The sequence below is a fragment of the Epinephelus moara genome, chromosome 21 (genome assembly GCF_006386435.1).
Source record: "Epinephelus moara isolate mb chromosome 21, YSFRI_EMoa_1.0, whole genome shotgun sequence".
Lineage (NCBI taxonomy): Eukaryota > Metazoa > Chordata > Actinopteri > Perciformes > Serranidae > Epinephelus > Epinephelus moara.
This window is the reverse complement of record NC_065526.1, coordinates 12,451,120-12,472,449: the sequence shown is the minus strand read 5'-3', so window position 1 is coordinate 12,472,449 and position 21,330 is coordinate 12,451,120. Positions and strand designations below refer to the sequence as shown.

Here is a 21,330-nt window from a genome sequence, read left to right as displayed (position 1 = left end):
TTTGAAGCCAACACATTCTCACTCCGACATCGTCACATATCAACGTTTGGTCATGAACTTTCCATGTCCAGATACGATGTGAAAGGAACCCTGGGTGTGTTGACGTTCTGTTCATGCATTGTCTTCTTTCAAAATACACTTCTGTTTTCACATGAAATTTAACATTTACATACAGTCTCTTTCAAAATAAAAGCACTACGTCGGTACAACAATGTGAATTGACATTTTTTGCCAATCAGAAAAAATGTAAATTTTTGCTTCTAACAAATGGAGAGATAGTTTACACACTAAACACATGATTTTAACACTATTTTAACTTATGCAAAGTTTATTTTAGTCTGCAGTGATAGTGTTGATATATTTGACATGAGACACCTGTGTGACAAGAACTAGGATAAAAAGATGTTTTATTAGAAAAATAATCCACATAATGTTAATTGGTTCTTTATTATAAATGCGCCATTCGGTCCGATAGACCTCATCAGTCATTTTCTGGACTATTTTTCTACACTTGACTTCAGTAGCAGAAACAGTTTGGCATCACTTCAGTGTTTTATGTGACATAAACAAAGTAGTTTCAACATCATCCAACTAAATAGCAAAAAAATACTCATTACTAAAGCCTGGTGATACCTATATGTAATCTAAGTCTCAGCCAACTGTGAATTTTTGGACAGTATTTTCAATGTTTCTACATTTCCGTTATAAGATTTAAGTATCGCTTACATCCAGCATCATTTACATTTTACTGTCTCGCAGTCGCAGACACTTTCAGTACCATTTCTTCACATATCATATGAAGTAGCCGACATTCATGTTCAGATGATGTTGCTTCTGATTAACACCCCCGCCTCTTTCATATGAACGTGCTCATGGCTGGATAGAAAAAAACAGAGTTGACTGAACTAGCTGAGAACCAGCTTTGTACCACTGGTTATCCAGACGGACAGTGTTAGGGTTAGTCAAACCAGATAATAAAAAGATATCCTGGGTAAGTTGAACTGGTTTCATAGTACAGGCCTCTGAGCTGATTCCCAACAGATCGTCCGTTGTGTATGTCAGTTAAATGTTGGCATGACTTCAAGTCCTTAATGGAATCACAATGAAACCACACAGTCTGTTTAATCAGAAACACACTCACTGACTGTGGTGGCTGGGTGGATGTTTGGCATTCCCTGCTTTTATGGTTTCTTATTTAAATAATAAATCACTCTAATGAAGACCTTGTGTTGAAATGTGTTTCCAGGGTGAATGTGAAGAGATCTCCCTGCTCAACCTTTTTTTCTAAACGCATTCAGTAGCTCTTTTTGACAGACATTTCTCCAAAGGACAGACGAGCTATAACTTCCTTTAAAACACTTTTGTCTCTGGTAGCTCATCCTGACAGAGCAGCTGTTTGTACTTATTTTTGCACATTTTTTCCTTCTTGCTCGTGCATGCCTCTCCTTGTTTAAGTTGCCTTTTTTTGTCTTAATTCATCATTAATTTCTCCATGTTCTGCAACTCGATATGACTACTATTATTTCTACACAACAGACTTACCGGTCTGACAGGTGACCAGAAATAAAGGATCCAATAAGGACTCCTACAAAGAATAGGGAGGTAGAAAAAGGGACCTTCCACGCACTGTCACACACCAGATCCCACTGTAATAAACAGGAGAGATGACAATCATTCAGGTTACTGCAAGACACATTTCAGACACAGTGAAGTCGAATCTTATATAACATTTCGGCTGACCTTGAGGTGTCAGAAAACAAAACAGATATAAAGATATACTTCATATGTTTTAGGGCAACACAAGTCATTCCACTTCTCAAGTGAGCAGAGAGCACAACACAAAGTCAGATGACGTTGGGACTCTTTTTCATAGATTACTAAGAAAAGCACCTGAAGTTGTGGGGCCACAAAGATTCTGAGAACACTCGCAGAGAGCTCCTAACGTAGCCTAAAAAATTCGTAAAGTGATTTAGGAAAGTTCTCAGAGCAACTCTGAGCAAGGGAGGGAGAGAAACTTTTACCTTAGTGAGGAGGTGTGGTTGACCCTGTTGCTAGGTATAATGCTTGCTTTTAACAGATGTGATTGGTTGTCACAGACCTGCCCTTTTGGATGCACAGTGGAAATGAAATGAACTGCTGACTGTGAAAGTGCTGTCATTGTTAGTGTGATCACTCGGCTGATGGAAGGTTGAGACAGACTCAAGTCATCGCTGCTGCACTGTTGCATTTTTCCAGTTTTTTAAACATCTTAGTGTTGTGATCATTTTATTTCTGGCGTTATAGCATTATTTTGTTGGGTGAGAAATGTGTGCTTATCCTGACTGAGATCCCCTAATGCACAATGTCATCTGTAGCATTTCAATTACTCCCTGTCATCCAGCATTAGGAGAATATTTCTCTGACCTCTTCGTGTTTCCACCATTTTCTCCTCTCCATAAGAAACTTTTGAGCTTCTTAAGAACACGAAAAGTGTGATAGCCATCCCCGGTCTCCCCTTCCTGATGTCCCACACCCATCACTCTGCATGTACATACCTCAGACACTATAGTGGCGGTGTATCTCTCCCTGCTAAAGACCCACCCATCCAGACATGGCTCTGTGTCGTTGCTGGGTCTCGCTGTCTCCGTCCAGTTTCCGTGCACTTTGTACCGGGAGCAGCTGTCAGGTCCGATCCAGCTGCTCTGCTCCACATCTGTGCCGTTATGTGTGGAGTTGCCCGACACTCTGCAGTGGTGCTCGGGCGTATCCGAAACGAAAACCACGATCGTTCCCGTGTACCCGCATGTGATTGTGCTTAAACTGAGCATAACCATGATGAGGTACTGAAAGAAGCCGTAGTCTCCCAGAAAAGACGTGATTTCATCGAAGTCTTTGATGTTTCCACCCGACATGACTGAAAACACCGCTGATTCCAAGTGTGAGAAGTTCAACAGTAATACAGTGCGACTAATGCGCCAGTAAACACTAAATCGGGTAAAACCGGTTTAAAAAATAACCCTAAAGCTCATTTGTCACTGCAACAATTCGAGGCTTGCACATGCAAAGTCAAGGCAATGAGTGTCTAAGAATAGTGCTTGAAGCAGTGAAGCCTGTTGGACAGATTTAATTCAGGTTGTGCAGGTTGTCTTGAGGTCACAAAGATAGTGTTATCACACAGAGCACAATAAAGAAGGTCTTCATGAGGTTAGCTAAATGGCAACTGCTGGTATGTCTTAAAGAGACTTGTTTCCAGTGTTGCCCCTCATTCACAGGGAGTGCCTTCTCATTAATTAAAAAAAAAAAATGTTGTGCAAGTAAGAGCCTATCAACTGCTTCACCCCTCCTGCAAGTGAAGTGCATTCTGAGACACCATGTTTTGACTATACCTTGTTTGACTGCAGTTTATTGCCGAGTCACCACTTTGAGGCTGCTGTTTTACTGTCGTCTGTGTTATAGACTCTAAACATGCAACTCAAAAGTCACAAGGCACTGACAATAAACTGATAAACATGTCTTCTGTGAGTGTTAATGTGTGAACATGCACCTTCATTGTGGCAACACAGTCATTTTCAAAGACCCTTTTGAAGGACTCACCTTCTGGAGCAAAAGCAGGTGTCAAACATACAGCCAAGTATATGGTACTGTATATTGGTGCTCTCTAGAGTACCAAGCTAGATGGAAACATACAAAGCTAAAAAGAATTCTGAGGCGAATGCCAGTCAAGCTGCTCGGTGCCGGGCTGTGAGCACAGGTCCCACTAGAGGACATCGGGCCCTCATGCCACCCTCATGGTGTCTTACAGTGTGGTCAGAAACATGCACACCAGTAGCCTACTGGAGGTCATTTTGTAGGACTCTGGCAGTGCTCCTTCTGTTCCTCCTCACACAAAGGAGCATTTATCGGTCCTGCTGCTGGGTTGATGCCCTTCTACGGCCCTGTCCAGCTCCCCTAATGTAACAGCCAGTCTCCTGGTATCTCCTCCATGCTCTTGAGACTGTGCTGGGAGACACAGCAAACCTTCTTGGGACCACACGCATAGATGTGCTGTCCTAGAGGAGCTGGACTACCTGTGCAACCTGATTGGGCTGCAGGTACCACCTCATGCTACCAGTAGTGACGAGGACACTAGCAGAGCACAAAGCTAGAGAAGAACCAGTCAGGAAGGATAAGGAGAGAGCAACTGTCTGTGGACACCATAAAACCATTCCCTTTTTGGGGGGTTGTCTTGCTTTTGCCTCTCCATTGAATCTGTTGTCAGGAGATGCGTGGCATTCCACTGGGAGACCACTGCCTTCAGTTTACAACTTTCAGTACATGTCTTCAGATCAGCTGACAAAATAACACCTCATTTCTCTTATGGTCTGTCCATTTATCTCAGCGTTGCACATGTGTCTTTGCTTTAGTCCTCAGGTGAAAGGTCAGTTTTCCATGGAATATAGTTCCTCTACAATGTCCATCCACTGTCCTGGACTCAAGAGGGTCACGTTTCAGCCAGTTCCTGGGAACAGCCTTTTTACATGCCAGTGTAAGGATTTTGAACAGATACTGTAAGTGTCCCTCTTACGAATAACATCAGGTATTAATCCCAAGTACACAATCCATGGGTCCCTTGGGATCTTGTACCCTAAAACTCTCTCATCAATGAGAATAATCCTGTCCCAGTTCTATCAGCCCTGATCTCATCCTACAAGATGCAGATGCACCCAGATAATTAGGAAATGGGTCCCAAAATCATTTTGCAGGAGGAGTATTCCCTTAAATTCTGTGGTACTAATATGTCTCCAGTTCAGTCGGCAATCAACATTTTCCTATAGGAGCAGTTTGTTTGCAAATTAAAACAGGCAGACGACATCACACATAATACATAAGATAATATAATACAGAACAGAGGGTGATAAATCCGTCCGAATAAATAAATGGATCAGGAACAGCCATGAAGAACCCACCACAGTAGTTGTGTACAACCACCACTAGATGGTGCAGCACAGCACGAAATAGACAGTGATGTTCTGGTGGGAAAGGTTCATCTGCCCAGATAAGCTCAGGAATGAGGTCTTATAGTGTGTCTTATATTATTATTATATAATAATTATTATTAAGGTTGTGATAAAAGCAGTGGTGGAATAACTGCTGATAAAATTAATAATATTGATATTTTTTCCTCCTGCATTAGAGATACCATGTAAAAAAAAGCAAATTATGCTCTGAGTATCAACAGTAGAAGTAATGCTCTGCAGAAAACTGGCTCCTGTGACTGATATATGATTAAACACAACATTATTAGATAGTATATATAGATATACAGATGCATGAATGTTTAGCAACATTTAATTGTTGTAGCTGGAGCTACATTTATAATAATAAACTGTATTTATATAGCACCTTTCAAAGCACAGTTATAAAGTGCTGTACAATAAAACTAAACACAATTAAAACACAAAGAGAATTAAACAAATAACATGTCAGAAAATTTCCTCTAGTAAAAGATAAAATAAGGATAATAAATGGGCATTAAAGCTCAGATAAAGACAGGATATATTTTCTGATAGAAGTATGTTTTTAGGAGAGACTATTTTATATACAGTGAGGTAGTTTAGTCCAGAGTTTTTCAACCTTTTAATCTAAACTGATCTAATATTTCCTGCTAGAATATAGTGAAGGTGTGGTGTAGCACAAAATGGGAACCCTAACCCTCAAGTTGGTACCATAAAGTGTACTTAAGTACAATACATGAGTAAATATTATTAGTTACATTCCACCACTGAATAAAGTTGTTTTTTTTTTTTTTTAATTTACAAAACAGATAAAACAAAGCACCACTGAAAGACCTTTGATAATGTTGAGGGTTTTTCCCCCTTAAACTTTACAGTCAAAAGTTTGAGTTCGGCTTTTTAAATCTAGGTTGTTGGGGTTTTTTTTAAACATATTTTTTATAGTTAGAAAATTAATTGTGGAATTATTCATAGTGTGCATTTTTATAGAATTTATAGTGTGCACTTTTTTTAAATGAAATGTCTAACCTCTGTTTTATGCTGCTCTTTTAACAGCCTTTCTTTGACTTTTTTTTAACAAGTTGATTTTGAGAGATTTGCACAATTCCAGTATACCTGTACTGTCCTGTACCTGTTCACATGGCAATAATGTAATGTAATGTAATCTTTCAAAAAAAACATTTATTTGGTATTTATTATTATATGATTTATGAGCACAGATGTAAAAGGGTCAATTATACAGCAGTAATATGTGTAACAAAGTCAAATGTACCCCACCTATAAAGGGGTGTCTCCCGCCTTGCCTCTCCCCTTCTGCTGTTTTGCTCCATTGGAGAGGTAAGCGATATTGCTCTCATAGTAATTTCCATGTTTTAACGCTGTTAAGCTGTTTATAAGTTCATTTTTCAGCCTCGGGATTCGGTGCCCCTGAGCAAGGCACCGAATCCCCCAACCTCTCGGGGCGCCTGACCAAGGGCAGCCCCCTCACTCTGACATCTCTCCACTTTGTGCATGTATAGGTCCTGTTTGTGCATGTGTGTGTCTTTCGGACCTGTGTGTAATTGACAAGCAAGAGTGAAAACATTGAATTTCCCCTCAGGGGGATTAATAAAGAAAATAAACTAAACTAAACGTATTGTATAATATGTGAATATATTCCTGTGTCACATAATTTGTGTAGGGGCTCAAATTATTTGGTCAGAATTGAGGAGGATTTTGTTTCTACTTTTGCTGTCAGGTATGTTTTCTGTGTTTTATTGTACTTAATTTAATGTAACATGGCCATCCTCTTTTGCTGTTGTGCTCCATGGGAGAGGGGCTGGAGTTATATGGTTTTTACCTCTTGCAGTCAGGAATAAACGGAGATCACCTCTAAAGATTTCCACGGTCTGGGCCTCTTCATATCAACACAACGCAGACAACACCAGAGTCCACAGGTTACACAAATAACAGTATAATTATGAATCTTTTGTTCCCAACAGGTAAATCTTTAGATTCCAACTAAATTATCAACCACATCAAAAACAAGCGTCAAGCCTTGCAGTTTGCATGAGATCATACTGGGCTGGTTACTGGAACTGGTGGGACAGTCACACATTTTACCCAGCTGCCACTGAGCAGCATCACATCGTCGCTCAGTCCATCCACGGTAACCCCTCTCCTCCTGAACGCCACACCTTTGCCATTCTTCAGCCAGTGCTGTTACTATAGCAACACCTCTCTGGCCACTACGGCAATGCCCTCTGACCCCTGGAGAGGAGACCTTTGGCCCGAGGTCCATCAAACGGGGTCAGGGGGTCAGCTCTTGCTAGAGGACAGTAAAAGCACTTCACTGATTGGCTATCATTTGCCCTTTCCATCCCCTCATCTATGTAATTGGCGTATTGACCAACTGGCCCTTTGCACATTGTTAGCAGCACCTTATCCAGTTTACATAGGTTGAGGTGTAGTGTGGAGGGTGGTGATATTTATGTGCCTGCTAATGTTTTGTAAAAGGTGTGTTTGCCTCTTCTTCCTGCCGCCGCCTCTAATGATCTCTGAGTCATGGAGGAGGTAAATCAACTGATGAAGGACTTCTGAGATTCTGACGACAATTTCGTGAAGCCGGCAGATGTTTCCTGGGCAGAGCCAGCTGAGTATGGCTCAGTCAACGGAGTAAAATGTTGGCATTGTGTGTTTCTGCAAACCATGGACATGTAACGTGTACATTCCATACATGTCATATCAACATTTCTAAAGTAACATAGTTCAGATTACATGTATATGAGCTGAGGTTCTCATGAGGACGAGGAGGGGATGGTGGATGGCGTGACATCGAGGCTGCTGAGTAGTGGACCACTGTCGAGACTTTTCCAGCTGTGTTTGTGGCAACTAAGCAAGGTACTTCTTTAACAAGACACTGGGACATTTCCAGCTGTGTTTGTGGTCACAATACTTTTGATGAGACAGTGGGACATTAATACACGTGTTTGTGGCAATCAAACCAGGTATTTTGAGCCAAACATCTTTTCCTAACCCTAACCAAGTGCCTAAACCTAACCACACGTTAACCACAAGATGGCTGCCAAGCAGGCTGCAGAGTAGCAGACCTGCGAATTTTACAGCTGTGTTTGTGTAGACACGAGTATTTTTATTGAAACATCAGGAAATTTCCAGCTGTGAGTGTGGCATCAAAACAGGATATTGTTTTTTAATGACACAACAGGACATTTCTAGCTGTGTTTGTGGCAGCAAAATGGATATTTTAAGCCAAAACATGATGTTTTTCTAACCTTCACCAAGTGGTTTTTGTACCTAAACCTAAACCTAACCCCAGCTACAGCTGCCAAACAGGCTGCTGGTCAGCGCACCCCTTTTCAAGATCAGTTCCATTTCCAGCTGTATTTGTGTTGACAAAAACTAGGTATTTTTAATGAGATGTCGGGAAATGTCCAGTTATGTTTGTGGTGACCAAACCTTTTAATTTTTAATGAGACGTTGGGACATTTCCAGCTGTGTTTGTGACAACCAAACCAGGAATTTTAAGACAAAACATGATGTTTTCCTAAACCTAACCAAGTTGTTTTGTGCCTAAACCTAACCACACATTAACCACAAGACAGCTGCCGAGTAGCAGACCAACAACTTTTCCAGCTGTGGCAACAAAATGAAGTATTTTTTATTGAAACATCAGGAAATGTACGGCTGTGAACGTCTCATCAAACTGCCTATTTTTTAACTAGACAACAGAAGATTTCCAGCTGTGTTTGTGGCAACAAACTGGGTATTTTAAGCCAAAACATGATGTTTTCCTAACCCTAACCAAGTGCTTTTTGTACCTAAATTAAACCACAGCCACAGCTGCTTACCAGGCTGCTGGACAGCTTGAAATCAGTTACATTTCCAGCCGTATTTGTGATGACAAAACTAGGTATGTTTAACAAGACATTGGGAAATTTCCAGTCCTGTTTTCGATGGCCAAACCTTTTATTTCTTAATGAGACATCAGGACATTTCCAGCTGTGTTTTAAAACAAAACATGAACTTTTGTTAACCCTAATCAAGTCTGTTGTGCCTAACCCTAACCACACGTTAACCACGAGATAACTGCCAAGTAGCACACCCGTGACTTTTCCAGCTGTGTTTGTGGCAACAAAAGTGGGCATTTTAAGCCAAAACATGATGTTTTCCTCACCATAAAAAGTGTAACTAAGGTTTTTGTACCTAAACCTAATTTCACTGTTTAAAATCAGTTACATTTCCAGCTGTGTTTGTGTCGACAAAACCAAATATTTTAACAAGACGTTGCAAAACCTTCTTTTTTTTCCCGGTATTTATTTTTTGACAAGACATCAGGACATTTCCAGCTGCGTTTGTGGTGACAAAGATGTGTATTTTTAGAGAGACATGGGGACATGTTTGTGTTGACAAAGCTGGGTATTTTTAATAAAAGATCAGGACATTTCCAGCCTTGAATGTGGTATCAAACTAGGTATTCTAAGCCAAAACAAGATCTTTTCTTAACCCTAACCAAGTGATTTTTATGCCTAAAGCCAATCACACGTTAACCACGAGACAGCTGCCAAGCAGGCTCCCAAACAACGGAGCACTGTTCAATACCAGTGACATTTCCAGATGTGTTTGTGGAGAGTTTCAACATATCCATTACATATGAAATATAAAGATTAAACATAAGAAGGGTACAAACTTAACATATTCCTGGTTTGAAGAAAAATACAGTGAGCTGGTGTTGGGTGGATGATAGGGAAACCCCTCGATCCCTTTGGCCCGGCCACATCCCAGCCCTCCTCTCCTCTCCCTCCTGATGATCTGTGCTTCCCAGGCCCATCACTTGTCAATATCTCTACATTAATTTGAGAGACTGCGTGGCAGTGGAGACAGTGGGGTGGGGGAGGGGCTCTCTGCAGGTAGAGGGAGGCATGGTGGGGGAGCGGTGGCACACAGGAGACAAGGACACAAGAAGGAGAGAGCCGGGCGGAGGAGGAGAAACGAGAGGAAAATGAGGAAATGGAAGCGGGATGAAGGATGGGAGAGGCGAGCGTGGGTGAGAGAGAGAGGTCCGGACAAAGAGGCTGTGTTTTGCCCATTAACCATTCTTATACATGGCTTCCCTCAAATATCAAAAGCCCTCTCCATTTGTCCAAATGAGCCCTGAAGTCAGCAGGATTCGTAATGATAATGGTTGTTTGAGAGCTGAGCCCCAATGCGAGGAGAATCCATCATTCTCCGCCATCAAACCTCCAAAGGCTCTGCAAAGAGAAAGCAGAGCACAACGTTGATTCACGAGAGGAAAAGGGCCGTGCACATCCCGCACTACACCTGCGCCGAATCCTGACTCCACTGTGGGTGCTTGAACCCCACCTGCTGTCATAAAAGACTTCCGGTATATGGTAGCTGACAATAAAAACGATGGCTTGTTAAATAACCACCCTCTCCTCTATTACTCTGACATCTGTCCTTTGGGCTGTGTGGTATTTTCGAGGACCAAAGTGACCCTTCACCTCTCACCCCTCCACTCTGACCCCACCCTGCACGGTCCAGATTACACCAGGGAGCGACAAACCTTGTAACAACATGACCTCTTTCCTGGTGACACACACACAAAGACACCTGCACTGAAATACACGCACACGGAGTCATCTTCCTGTTTCATGTGAGATTCACGTGAGTCCTGATTAGCTCTTTGTTTGTTGTATTTTTTCAAGAATTTTCTCCCGGTTTTCATTTTTCAGACTCTGTAATGGCTGTCCGAGGCCCGAGGGACTGGGTGGTTAATAGCCATGTTTGTCATCATCTGATTATGTTCACAAGATCTTACATCATCTTCCTGTTTAAGGCTCTGAACACATTCCCTGTCAAGTTCTTGGATGCGACACATTTGTCTCTTCGCAGCCTAGAATTTGCAAAAAGAAGTACTTTTGCTTCTCTTCTGCTTCTGTTTGCATTCAAATTCGTCACCTGTTTCTAATAGACTTATTGCAGAACATTTAAAAAGGCTTGGGGGTGAGTATCGAGTGAGACTTGCTTCAGTGAATATTTCTGCCTAGAGGAATTCTTTGAAGTAATGGTCTGCTAAGTAACTTCACTGCATTGAGCTCAATAGTTCCTCCACACTACTTACAGAAATGATTTTTCTTTTGCATGCGGCCACAGTTGAAAAATCGTCCGTGTCATGCTTATTTGAAAGTGAAAAATATTTGCAACATTCAGGAAAGGCGCAGGCGTGTGTGAGTGTGTGTGCAGCCGGAAGGATTTCCAGATTTTCCAGCTCTCCTGCAATCTAATGGGTTATTTGTCATCTGCAGAGTAAAGGATTTTTAAAAGTCAAGCCAGGACCGACTCCCTCCCTATCCCTTCTCTCACCCTCTCACCCTCCCTCTCTTTCCCACTACCCCCCTGACACTCGCAATGGGAGATCGATAGGTTATTGATCAACTCTCTCTATCGCCAACCCACCAGACTAATCACCTTAACACCAGCCCAACTCTCTCCCTTCCTTTCTCTCCTCCTCCTCCTCTTCTTCTTCTTCTTCCCTGTTGCTCTCTGTTTACGTCCCTCGCTCTGTTGCTCTGTGTCACACTCATTTTGCAAAGTAAACATCGCTTCTTTCCGCAGTTGGAGTTTGAAGCCAGCTTGATGAGTGTTTCCCCCTCTGAAGTAAACACACACAACGTTTAAATCCTCCCAATATTAAACGCTCCTCCTTGTATCTCCTTTCCCACTTGCCAATAATCGGCAAACAGAATCTATGTGGCCGTGCGTTAGATAAAACAAGAAAATTTACCATTGTGGCAAGTGCTCTTCATCCATCTCTCATTTCTCTCGCTCCTCCTCTCCTCCGCGCCTCCGCTCTCTGCCTCCATCTCTCTCTGTCTGTCTTTGTTCGAGGGCAAAATCGATGCAGTGTATGAAACCAGCATATTTCTCTGCCTCCTGCTGTAAGAGACCTGAGGGGAGCAGACATGGAGAAGGTGGTTTGGTAAATCTGTACGGTTCTACTTGGTCTTTGAATGTCTTTTGTTATTACAGTGAGGTTTTTAAGCACTGGAACAAAAATCTCATATATTTAAATGGAGAAGTTGAACTGACGGAAGTGTGTTTTCATAGAGATTGATTTGTCTTGAGTTGCAGTTTTCACATCACGATCAACTGTGACCTTCCCGGGTACAGACCATGCTCACTGTGGCTAGTAAAGACAATACAGTTAATGTGACTTTGCAGACACTGCTCTCCCAAGTCAATGTTATTTACACACCCCAATTCACTCATTTGTCTCATAGAGCTTTACAATCCGTACAACATAAGACACTCAGAAAAAAATCTCACCACACAAAACAACCCTTAGAAATCCTGGATGGATCATTGAACGGGCCTACAGGGCACAGGCCCAGGGGGCCCAAACTGTCAGGGCCCCCTGGCCTTCACCTGCAAAATGTAGACCAGGAAGGGGCTCAAAAGACAGAACAGAACAAACAATCCAAAAGCAACCAAACAAATAAAAGAGATGCAAAAGAACTGCAAAAAGACTACAAATAACTACAAAAAAGGAAACACACCACAAAAAAAAAAAACACAAAATGACCACAAATAGACACAAAATGACTACCATGACTCACAAAAACAACAAAAAAAAACTCCACAAAATGACAAAAGGGAGAGAAAAGGACCACAAAGAGACATAAAACTACAACAACAAAAAAAAAGAAATAAAATTACCTCAGAAAGACACAAAATGACCACAAACAGACACAAAATGACTATGAAGACACACAAAACAACAGAAACAAAGAAACAAAATTACCCAAAAGGGCCACAAAGAGATACAAAACAACCAAAACGGATGTAGAAATACAACAGAGACACAAAATGACCAAAGAAAGCCACAAAATTATTGCAAAGAGACACAACAAACAAGTAACACAACAATCCAAAAGCAACCAAACAAATAAAACACACACACACACAAAGAGATGCAAAAAAAAACTACAAAAAAGGAAAAACGCCACTAAAAACCCACAAAATGACCACAAAGAGACACATTATGACCACAAAGAGAAACAAATCAACCATGAAAAGACACAGAATTACCCCAAAGAGACACAAAACAATGAAAAAAGACACAAAGTGACCACAAAGAGACATAAAGTATCCAAAGAAGAAATACAATTACCTTGAAGAGACACAAAAACAAAAAGACACAAAATTACCCAAAAGAGACAAAAATTACTACAAAGAGATGCAAAACAACAAAAAAGACACACAAATGGACACAAAATGAACGCAAAGAGACAAAAAATGACCACAAGGAGACATAAAACAATGAAAAAAGACACAAAGTGACCACAAAGAGACATAAGGCATCCAAAACTGAAATATAATTACCTTGAAGAGACACAAAACAACAAAAAGACACAAAATTAATGCAAAGAGACACAAAACAAAGATTAAAAAAGACCATAAAGTGACATAAAGCAATTAAAAAAGATGCAAAATAGCCTCAAAGAGACAAAAATAAATAAATAAAATTACCTCAGAGACAAAAATGGCAAAAAAAGGACACAAAATGACCACAAGGAGACACAAAACTACAACTTGGTGCATAACGACAACAAAGCAATGCATAACAAAAAAAGAGGCATCGTCACAAAGTCGCTGTGTGTCATGTTCCTATGAGGTGGGGGGGCCTTTTGCGTATCTGTGCCCAGGGGCCCATTGTCTCATTATCCGGCCATGTTAGAAACAGATGTGAAGAAACATTTGTCTTCTTAAATTTCCCTGTTAAACAATTCAACAGTTCAACAAGACTTTAGAGTCTGCTGAAGAACTCCAGAGAGGTCGGGACTGTTTTTGTTTTCGGAGCCGCTTTCGATCCGGGGCAAACAAACGATGTCCAATTCGTCCCTTTTGGGTACACGCAGGCAGCGAGAGGTCCTCCACTGGTCCTGCTCACTAATAATCTGTTGCTTTGCCTCTGTATGCTGAAGATAAGAGTTTCCCCCGTTTATAAGCCTCAAACTGCGCTGAGTGATGTGATGAAAGCAGTTAATCCCCGCAGGAGAAGCCAGGCGACCTTTGACCTTTGGATATAAATGGTTGAAGATGATGTTGCTCTCAGTATCAAGTGGTTGAAATGACAAGTGTGGGAAACAATCCTGGAATTTATGATCTCTTCATATCATGACCTACTTTCAAGATTTAATTGCTGAAGATAAAAAGATATTTCAAACGTTTTAATTTTAAAAACACACATACTGTATATTCTCACAGCTTTGCAGCCGACTGCAGAAACACTACGGCTGTGCAATACTTACACAAACACCAAGCACACACACTCACAGACACACACACACCTCACAGGAGAATTGATTGACTATTCTGTCTCAATACATCTCTCCTTCTGTTACTTAGCAACCGGTGCCTGAGAGGATATGGATGCTGGAGAAGTTGTACTCCTGAGCATTTTCACTTGATAAAGAGATATGATTAATGAAAATGTCACCGTCACTGTGAGGAGGAATGACGGGAAGAAATGACGCAGACGTAAAAGAGGGAACGTGGTGTTTTGGATCTTGTTGTTTTCTTACTGTAACGTGTGTCTAAAGTCTCGAGTTAGATTAGTCCTCAGCTGAAGGAGAGTGAGGATCAATGTGCAGAATATCCTAATTTGGTGTTTCAGTGTTGTGCCTGTTGAAGGAGCCGATTAGGTTGTTATGTTTGTATGATTCTTTAGTTGTAAATGCAGCAGAACATGTAAAAAAAATGCTTTTGCCTCGATAAAAACTGAAAAAAAAAATCCCTAATTTAACAGTTGTTGCTTTAAATAGAAACAATATCTTACATGTATTTGTACTTTTTAATACAGATATTCTTGAGATGTAATTATGTTGATTTTATTTTCTTCACAGTGTTTAATTCCCTGTTTGCTCTGACTCATTAGACTTTAACAAGGAATATATATTGGCTATAGGGTGTCATCTTGAACAGCTAATAATAGACAGACTGTATTTTCTGATTTTGTAGACACACACTCTTCACTACGCCTGCAACAGAGACAGAGTGGAGGACATGTCGAGTACGGCAAAGCAAACGTTCAATACAACTCTGAGGTGCTGCTTTATAAATATAAATGTATCTCATGTGTGAGGTTTTACACAAAACACTAGATTTTATTGCTTCTTTTAAAGGATGCACTCGCTGCAGTAAAAGACTTTTAATAGGTTGGATTAACTCTTGGAATCAGAAGAAGGTTATTAGGAATTTGTCTTGATGTTTGGTGCAGATTATAAATACAAAATAAACAAGTAGAGGAAATAAAAATAAGACAAAGTGTCTTGTGTTTTGTAATGACTCTAAATTTAATGCATTTAAACACATTACTTCCCCAAATACTTGAACATAATCTCACACTGACTGACTGTTGCATCTGATATTTAGATGGTTTTGATAGAATAAATAATTAAAATAAAAAATACAAAAAGTATTTTTTTAATTAATATTTTTCTAATTACTGCACTGTTGCTCACAAAGCTACATTCAGTCAGTTTGTAGAAAATATCTGTGGCAGCTCCAGGATTTTTCTCACATTGTAAATTTCTTAATTAATATTTCCTTTGAACTACCTCTTGCAGCCAGCAATGTATCTTATATTTTGTTTTTTAGTTTTGCATTTAAATATCTCCTTTAATGTGTCTCGTCTCACAGAAAGAAGAACTCAATATCTTTAGTTATTCTTTTTGTAAAACGTGCAATCAATGCCACATGTTACAGGCTTTGTGATGTTGGCCACAGGCAGCAGATAAGCATATGAGACTTTGCTGTACTTGCACATAAACACTGCACTTCAGCACATTTTGAGGACAGAGAGGAAACATTTAAAAATATTAAGATGATATTAGATAATTTTTTTGCCAGGGTTTTTTGGCCTCTGTAAAATGAAGAGGTGGTGAATTGGATTATTTGAGATATTGAAGGAATCACACACATCTGAATATATAGTATATATAATAGTATATAGTAATATATAATAGTGGATATACACACAAAAACTGTCCTCTCATTCTGCAGAGATTTAATTTAAATCTAAGTAAATAAATAAATTAATAAATTATAAATGCACTGCTATGTTGCTGTAACACTCGAATAAACATCTTACATATATTTTACATTTACACACGCGCCTATTATCGTCTACGTGAGAAAACCATGATGTCACAAGTGCAGAAAAATGTGTTGAGCTCACTGCAAACCCAAAATAACACAATCATTATGTGCTGTATTACTGTAACTGATCCTGACCACAATAAAACAATTATTCGATAAAATAAAATAAATAAGAATATTTCATTTCCCTCCTCCTCATCGAAATAAGCTCTTTGCTGTGAAGCCCGTCACAGTCACGAGCTAAATTACAGGCCCACGCGGAGATCATCATTATCGGGAGGAGGAGGAAGCAGAAGTTTTTAATGGCCTTTTACTCAATAAGACAATAAAACAACAGCTGACATTTATTTTTTTCTTCTTCTTCTTCTACATATGTGCCAGTCACATGTGCTACAGGTCACCGCCGAGCCAAACGATCCCACACAAACGCCTCTGTGTTTATAAGGAAACAGCGCCGCGCGGGATTAAGTGATCGATGATCAATATATCGACCGCGGGGATCAATTTCTGAACTTTAGCCGAAACAGCTTAGCCATGAAGCTTTATGATATCCGGGAATAACTGTGAGGATGGATGGATTTTTTTTCCGGTTCAATTTAAAGCCGTGCTTGGTTATAATTATTAATTTTGACCTCGTGCTCTTAAAAAATACATTTATGATCAAAATCAGGTGAATAAAAGCAGAAAAAGTGAATTAATGTCTTTATATTTTAGGGTTATTTTGGTTTGAGGCCTGTGGCTCACACACAGCAAAATATGTGCTCAGAAAAGTGTGTGTGAGTGTGTGTGTACCCCTCTGTTCAGCTTTTTAATATCTTAACAAAATAACACACCATAAATATCAAACTACTGAAAATATATTTTCTATTAATGTTTATTTTAGGTTTAAAAAAAATCGCAAAAAATCCTTTTTTCAGCTGAGTGCAGCATCCAAAGCAACGAGCATTTAATTAACTTGTTTAAACTATAACCTCATTCACGGCATTGATTATAAGTTGTAAAACATCCTTTTCTAAAAAAGCTCCATTTAGCTTTATTAAGGACTTTGTTTGAGCTTTGTCACAGGTGAATTAAAGGAAGAATCTGCCCCTCTGTCTGTGAATATTAAAGTTCTGTTAATGGTTAAAGAAGAAACTGAATAAAACGGATAGAAATAAATATAAATATCTTTATCTTATGATATTTAATTTCTCATTTGTCCTGTAAACTAAATTACTGATGGAATCACAGATGGAGAAGACAAAGAGAGCATTAACACGACAAAGTGGCACAACTGCCTCTCAGATTTCTCACACACACCACACACACACACACACACACACACACACACACACACACAGTCAGATAAAACGGGCAGCAGCAGCAGATCAGCCGCGGTTGAAGAAGTGGATGGTCCACGCATCAATCACCGGTGCAGCTCTGCTCCTGCAGCTGACCGAGTGTCCATTTATTTCCGTTAGTTAGTGAGCACAGAGATTAGACACCCACTGTCTGCAAAATAAATAAAAATAATAATAAATAATACACAATACTACATGAAATAAAAAAAAAGATATAGGCTCATTATTATTATTATTAATAATAATAGTAGTAGTAGTGGTGGTATCAGTATTATAGTTGTTGCTATTATTATTATTATTTATTATCAATAATAAAATAAAAAGCATTGTAAGAAAGCTCTTTACATTTCGTTACACTACATTTAAAAAAAAATCAAAATTATTGATTTAATATAAAATCACAGGTGACCCATCTGCCTCACAAGTCACAGTTAGGATATGTGTTATTTAATTATTTATCATTTATGTTAAAGTATAGCCCCCCACTTTTATCATTTCTAGATAATTTAAAATTAACCTCTTGCTCTGTTACTTTTCTTTGTGATATTCCTATTTCAGTGTGTTTATAACAAATATAATTAACACAGTATTATTAAGGATGGACAGAGCTGCTCTGAACTTCATCTCTGGACTTGGTGAACTTCGCCCAAACCCAACCAGCGGGCTCCTCTCTCATTGGTCTGCGGCGTTAGGATCCTAACTCACTTTGTGACCTCCTTCACCCCCTCCCCACCTACACCCACCCACCCACCTCCCCTCACCGGCCTGCGCCACGTCATTAATCTCTGTCAATCAATACTTCGATCAGGTTTATCACTAAGCGCATAAATGCAAAACCATACAGTCCGTGGGAAAACAAAGTTTATCTGTAAGGAACTCCTGCAACCGGAAACTGATACTGACTGTGTTTTATACTCCACGTCAGGCCATCACCTGTCCGCTGATTGTCATGTGTGTGCAGGTACACGCGAGCTGCACGCGTGCGCATGCTCACATTTAAACCTCAGATGCACTTTATGAAATATTTACAACTTCACGACACTAAATTGTTGGTATGATGATTTAAACTGTGACATATCCGCTGTGAGGCTTCGTGTTTGCACCGGACGCGTTTTCACCCCAGTGAGGAAGACTATTAAGAAAACTCTGCTCGTACCCGCCCCACATTTTAAATACACAGAGGCGCGCTCCCATCTCTCTGACACGCGGCTCAGCCTGCTCTTAGTGGAAGCGCTGTTGGACCAGAGATGAGATATCGCCCTGGAGAGCTCCCGTCCACATGAACGCATAACGCGCTACGGCGCCGCGGAGACGCTCGGTTCTGTACCTTCCCCGGAACATCAGAACTTATCTGCACCACACTGGATTGATCGGAGACTTTTAATCAATGGATTGGCATTCAAACGGTTTGGTAATTTTATCGCTCCAGGAGGGTTAGGGGGCTACGAGAGAGCGCGCGTCCCTGAGTGAGCGTGAGAGACAGGAGCGAGAGACAGGGGGAGAGGGTGGGGAGGGTGGGACAGGGGAACATATCCTTTCAGCTATGGAGCTCACCATGGAGAACCTTCACAGCGTCTCCTCGCACTCCCAGGCGGGAGACCTCATGAGCTCCCCGCACGCGCGGCCGTCGCCGTCCCCCAGCTCCGCTCCCCGGAATCTGGTCTCACACGCTCCCGGCGCGCGGTCAGCCATGGTGTCCGGCATGGCCTCGCTCCTGGAGAGCTCCGGTGGGGACTACCGGACAGACCCGTCGCTGTCCGGACACCTGCACCCGTCCATCAGCATGTGCGACACCGGGATGAGCCTTAGTAACACGTACACCACCCTGACCCCTCTGCAGCATCTACCTCCGATATCCACCGTCTCGGATAAGTTTCACCACCCGCACTCACACCACCACGCTGCCGCCCATCAGCGACTCTCTGCCGGGAACGTCAGCGGCAGCTTCACGCTGATGCGGGACGATCACCGGGGGCTCGCCTCCATGAGCAATCTGTACAGTCACTACCCCAAAGAGATGTCCGTGTCCGGCATGGGTCACGGCTCGCTCTCCCCTCTGTCCAGCGGGCTGGGTTCTTTGCACAACTCCCAGCAGCCGCTGTCAGCCTACGGTCCGAACGCGCACCTCTCCACCGACGCCAAGATGCTCTCTCCGGTGTCAGGCTTTGAGTCCCACGCCTCCATGCTGTCCCGAAGTGACCAAGAGCACCTAGCCAGGAGTTTAGGAGGCCACGGCCACGGCATGATCTCAAACCTCAACGGCATGCACCACCACCCGCACAGTCACCTGCACTCCCAGGCGAACGGCGCGGTCATGCTGGGGGACCGGGAGCGGCACGGCCACGGAGCCGGGCAGGGAGTAGCAGGGTCGGGGATGCAGGCGGAGGAAATCAACACAAAAGAAGTGGCTCAGCGGATAACGGCAGAGCTAAAGCGGTACTCCATCCCGCAGGCCATATTCGCCCAGAGGATCTTGAGCCGGTCGCAGGGAACCCTCTCAGACCTGCTACGGAACCCCAAACCCTGGAGTAAGCTCAAGTCAGGCCGGGAGACCTTCAGGAGGATGTGGAAGTGGCTGCAGGAGCCAGAGTTTCAGCGGATGTCTGCTCTCCGGCTGGCCGGTAAGATCCTGTCCTTACACTGTTAATATCTCACATTAAAACTGATCAATCTGAAGTAACAGCCGGTCACCTTCCACCGATATTCCCCAAAATATTATCAGGCACACTAAACTTGCGCGTGACAGATTTCAGCACCACGGCCAGCTCAAAACAAAGCGCGGCTTCACCAGTCAAATATCTGTATTCCCTAAAACCTGAAACAAATATAGATTATTTATAGCAACAGAAATATGTAACTGTAGTGCATTTAGAGCTGTGCAAACAAAGATGTTAGTGATTGTTTTGGGGCGTGTACATGCGTTTACGCGCGCTGTTGCAGACTAAATTTGCAGGTCTATATTTTTGATCGGCACATAGCAAATCGCCATTGATTCACAATAAACCTCGAAATAGTTTCCCTCCCCCCCCCGACGCCTTTTTTCTCCCCCTCTCCCTCTCTCCGTGTCCGACTATAAACACACAGCGGTGGTGGGGTTACTGGGCCAACTAGTTGCGCGGGAGAAGCGGGGTGACCCCAGGCTGCCTGATCAATACGCCAGTTCCCACTCTCCCTTTTAAATGTGGCACACGGATCAATACTCGTATCGGAGCTGAAAGACGCAATAACCGCACGGTCTCTCCGGCTTTGCATTTAGTGGGCTACACTGTAGTAAAGGCTCTAAATTTAGAGCACGAGGCAGGTGTGATGCAGGACAGACGCTTCTCTCGAGCAAAATGTCAGCGTGAATTTCACTGGATTTAAAAAACCTGTAAAACACTGATCATAATAAACCCTCACACAGGACATAACTCATATAAATACAGATATAAAAAACCTTTAAAAACATGGCTTCTACTATTAAACTCTGCCTCCAACCCGGCCCACAGTGTATATGACCCCCAGATCTATTTCAAGGCAACAATAAGCTTAAACTGTGGAGATGAAATATTGATTGCAACTGGGATGGGGATTGCTAACAGGGACCAGTAGCCTATAGATAGAGCATATGGAGCATATAGAGTTTGTGATAGTGTAAAAGACAAAGGGTGATAAACATTAATGGGAATTCTGCTCTGCTTTAACTGTAAATAGCCGCATGTGAAGTTATGTGAAGATACTCAGTATCCACATTACAGTGAAATGCATCAGAGCTTTGATGCTTCTTTGCAGGTGGATATTGCAATCTGCCACAGTAGATTTATCAGAATCACCACAGTGTTTTTAGACAAGATTTAACACTAGATCGAGTGCCTATCAAA

At 41.6% G+C, this 21,330-nt stretch overlaps 2 protein-coding genes and 1 long non-coding RNA gene across 5 annotated transcripts in view; 1 reads left to right on the top strand and 2 right to left on the bottom strand.

Moving 5' to 3' along the window:
• The window catches only part of LOC126409168 (solute carrier family 22 member 5-like), a 12,010-nt gene extending 9,096 nt beyond the window's left edge, over window positions 1-2,914 (bottom strand). Inside the window, exons 1-2 of the mRNA XM_050075131.1 lie at window positions 2,535-2,914; window positions 1,543-1,646 (exon numbers count right to left, since the gene is read on the bottom strand). Coding sequence (XP_049931088.1) covers window positions 1,543-1,646; window positions 2,535-2,891 — 461 coding nt within the window. The 5' untranslated portion in view covers window positions 2,892-2,914. The remainder of the gene's footprint in view (window positions 1-1,542; window positions 1,647-2,534) is intronic.
• Window positions 2,915-9,403: 6,489 nt separating this feature from the next.
• The window catches only part of LOC126382569 (uncharacterized), a 16,345-nt gene continuing 4,418 nt past the window's right edge, over window positions 9,404-21,330 (bottom strand). The window contains exons 2-3 of the long non-coding RNA XR_007569071.1: window positions 11,755-11,917; window positions 9,404-10,219 (exon numbers count right to left, since the gene is read on the bottom strand). This is a non-coding gene — a long non-coding RNA (uncharacterized LOC126382569). The remainder of the gene's footprint in view (window positions 10,220-11,754; window positions 11,918-21,330) is intronic.
• onecut3b (one cut homeobox 3b) overlaps window positions 18,701-21,330 on the top strand; it is a 24,216-nt gene continuing 21,586 nt past the window's right edge. For all 3 annotated transcript variants that reach the window (XM_050032491.1, XM_050032492.1, XM_050032493.1), the window contains exon 1: window positions 18,701-20,091. In XM_050032491.1, coding sequence (XP_049888448.1) covers window positions 19,014-20,091 — 1,078 coding nt within the window. In that variant the 5' untranslated portion in view covers window positions 18,701-19,013. The remainder of the gene's footprint in view (window positions 20,092-21,330) is intronic.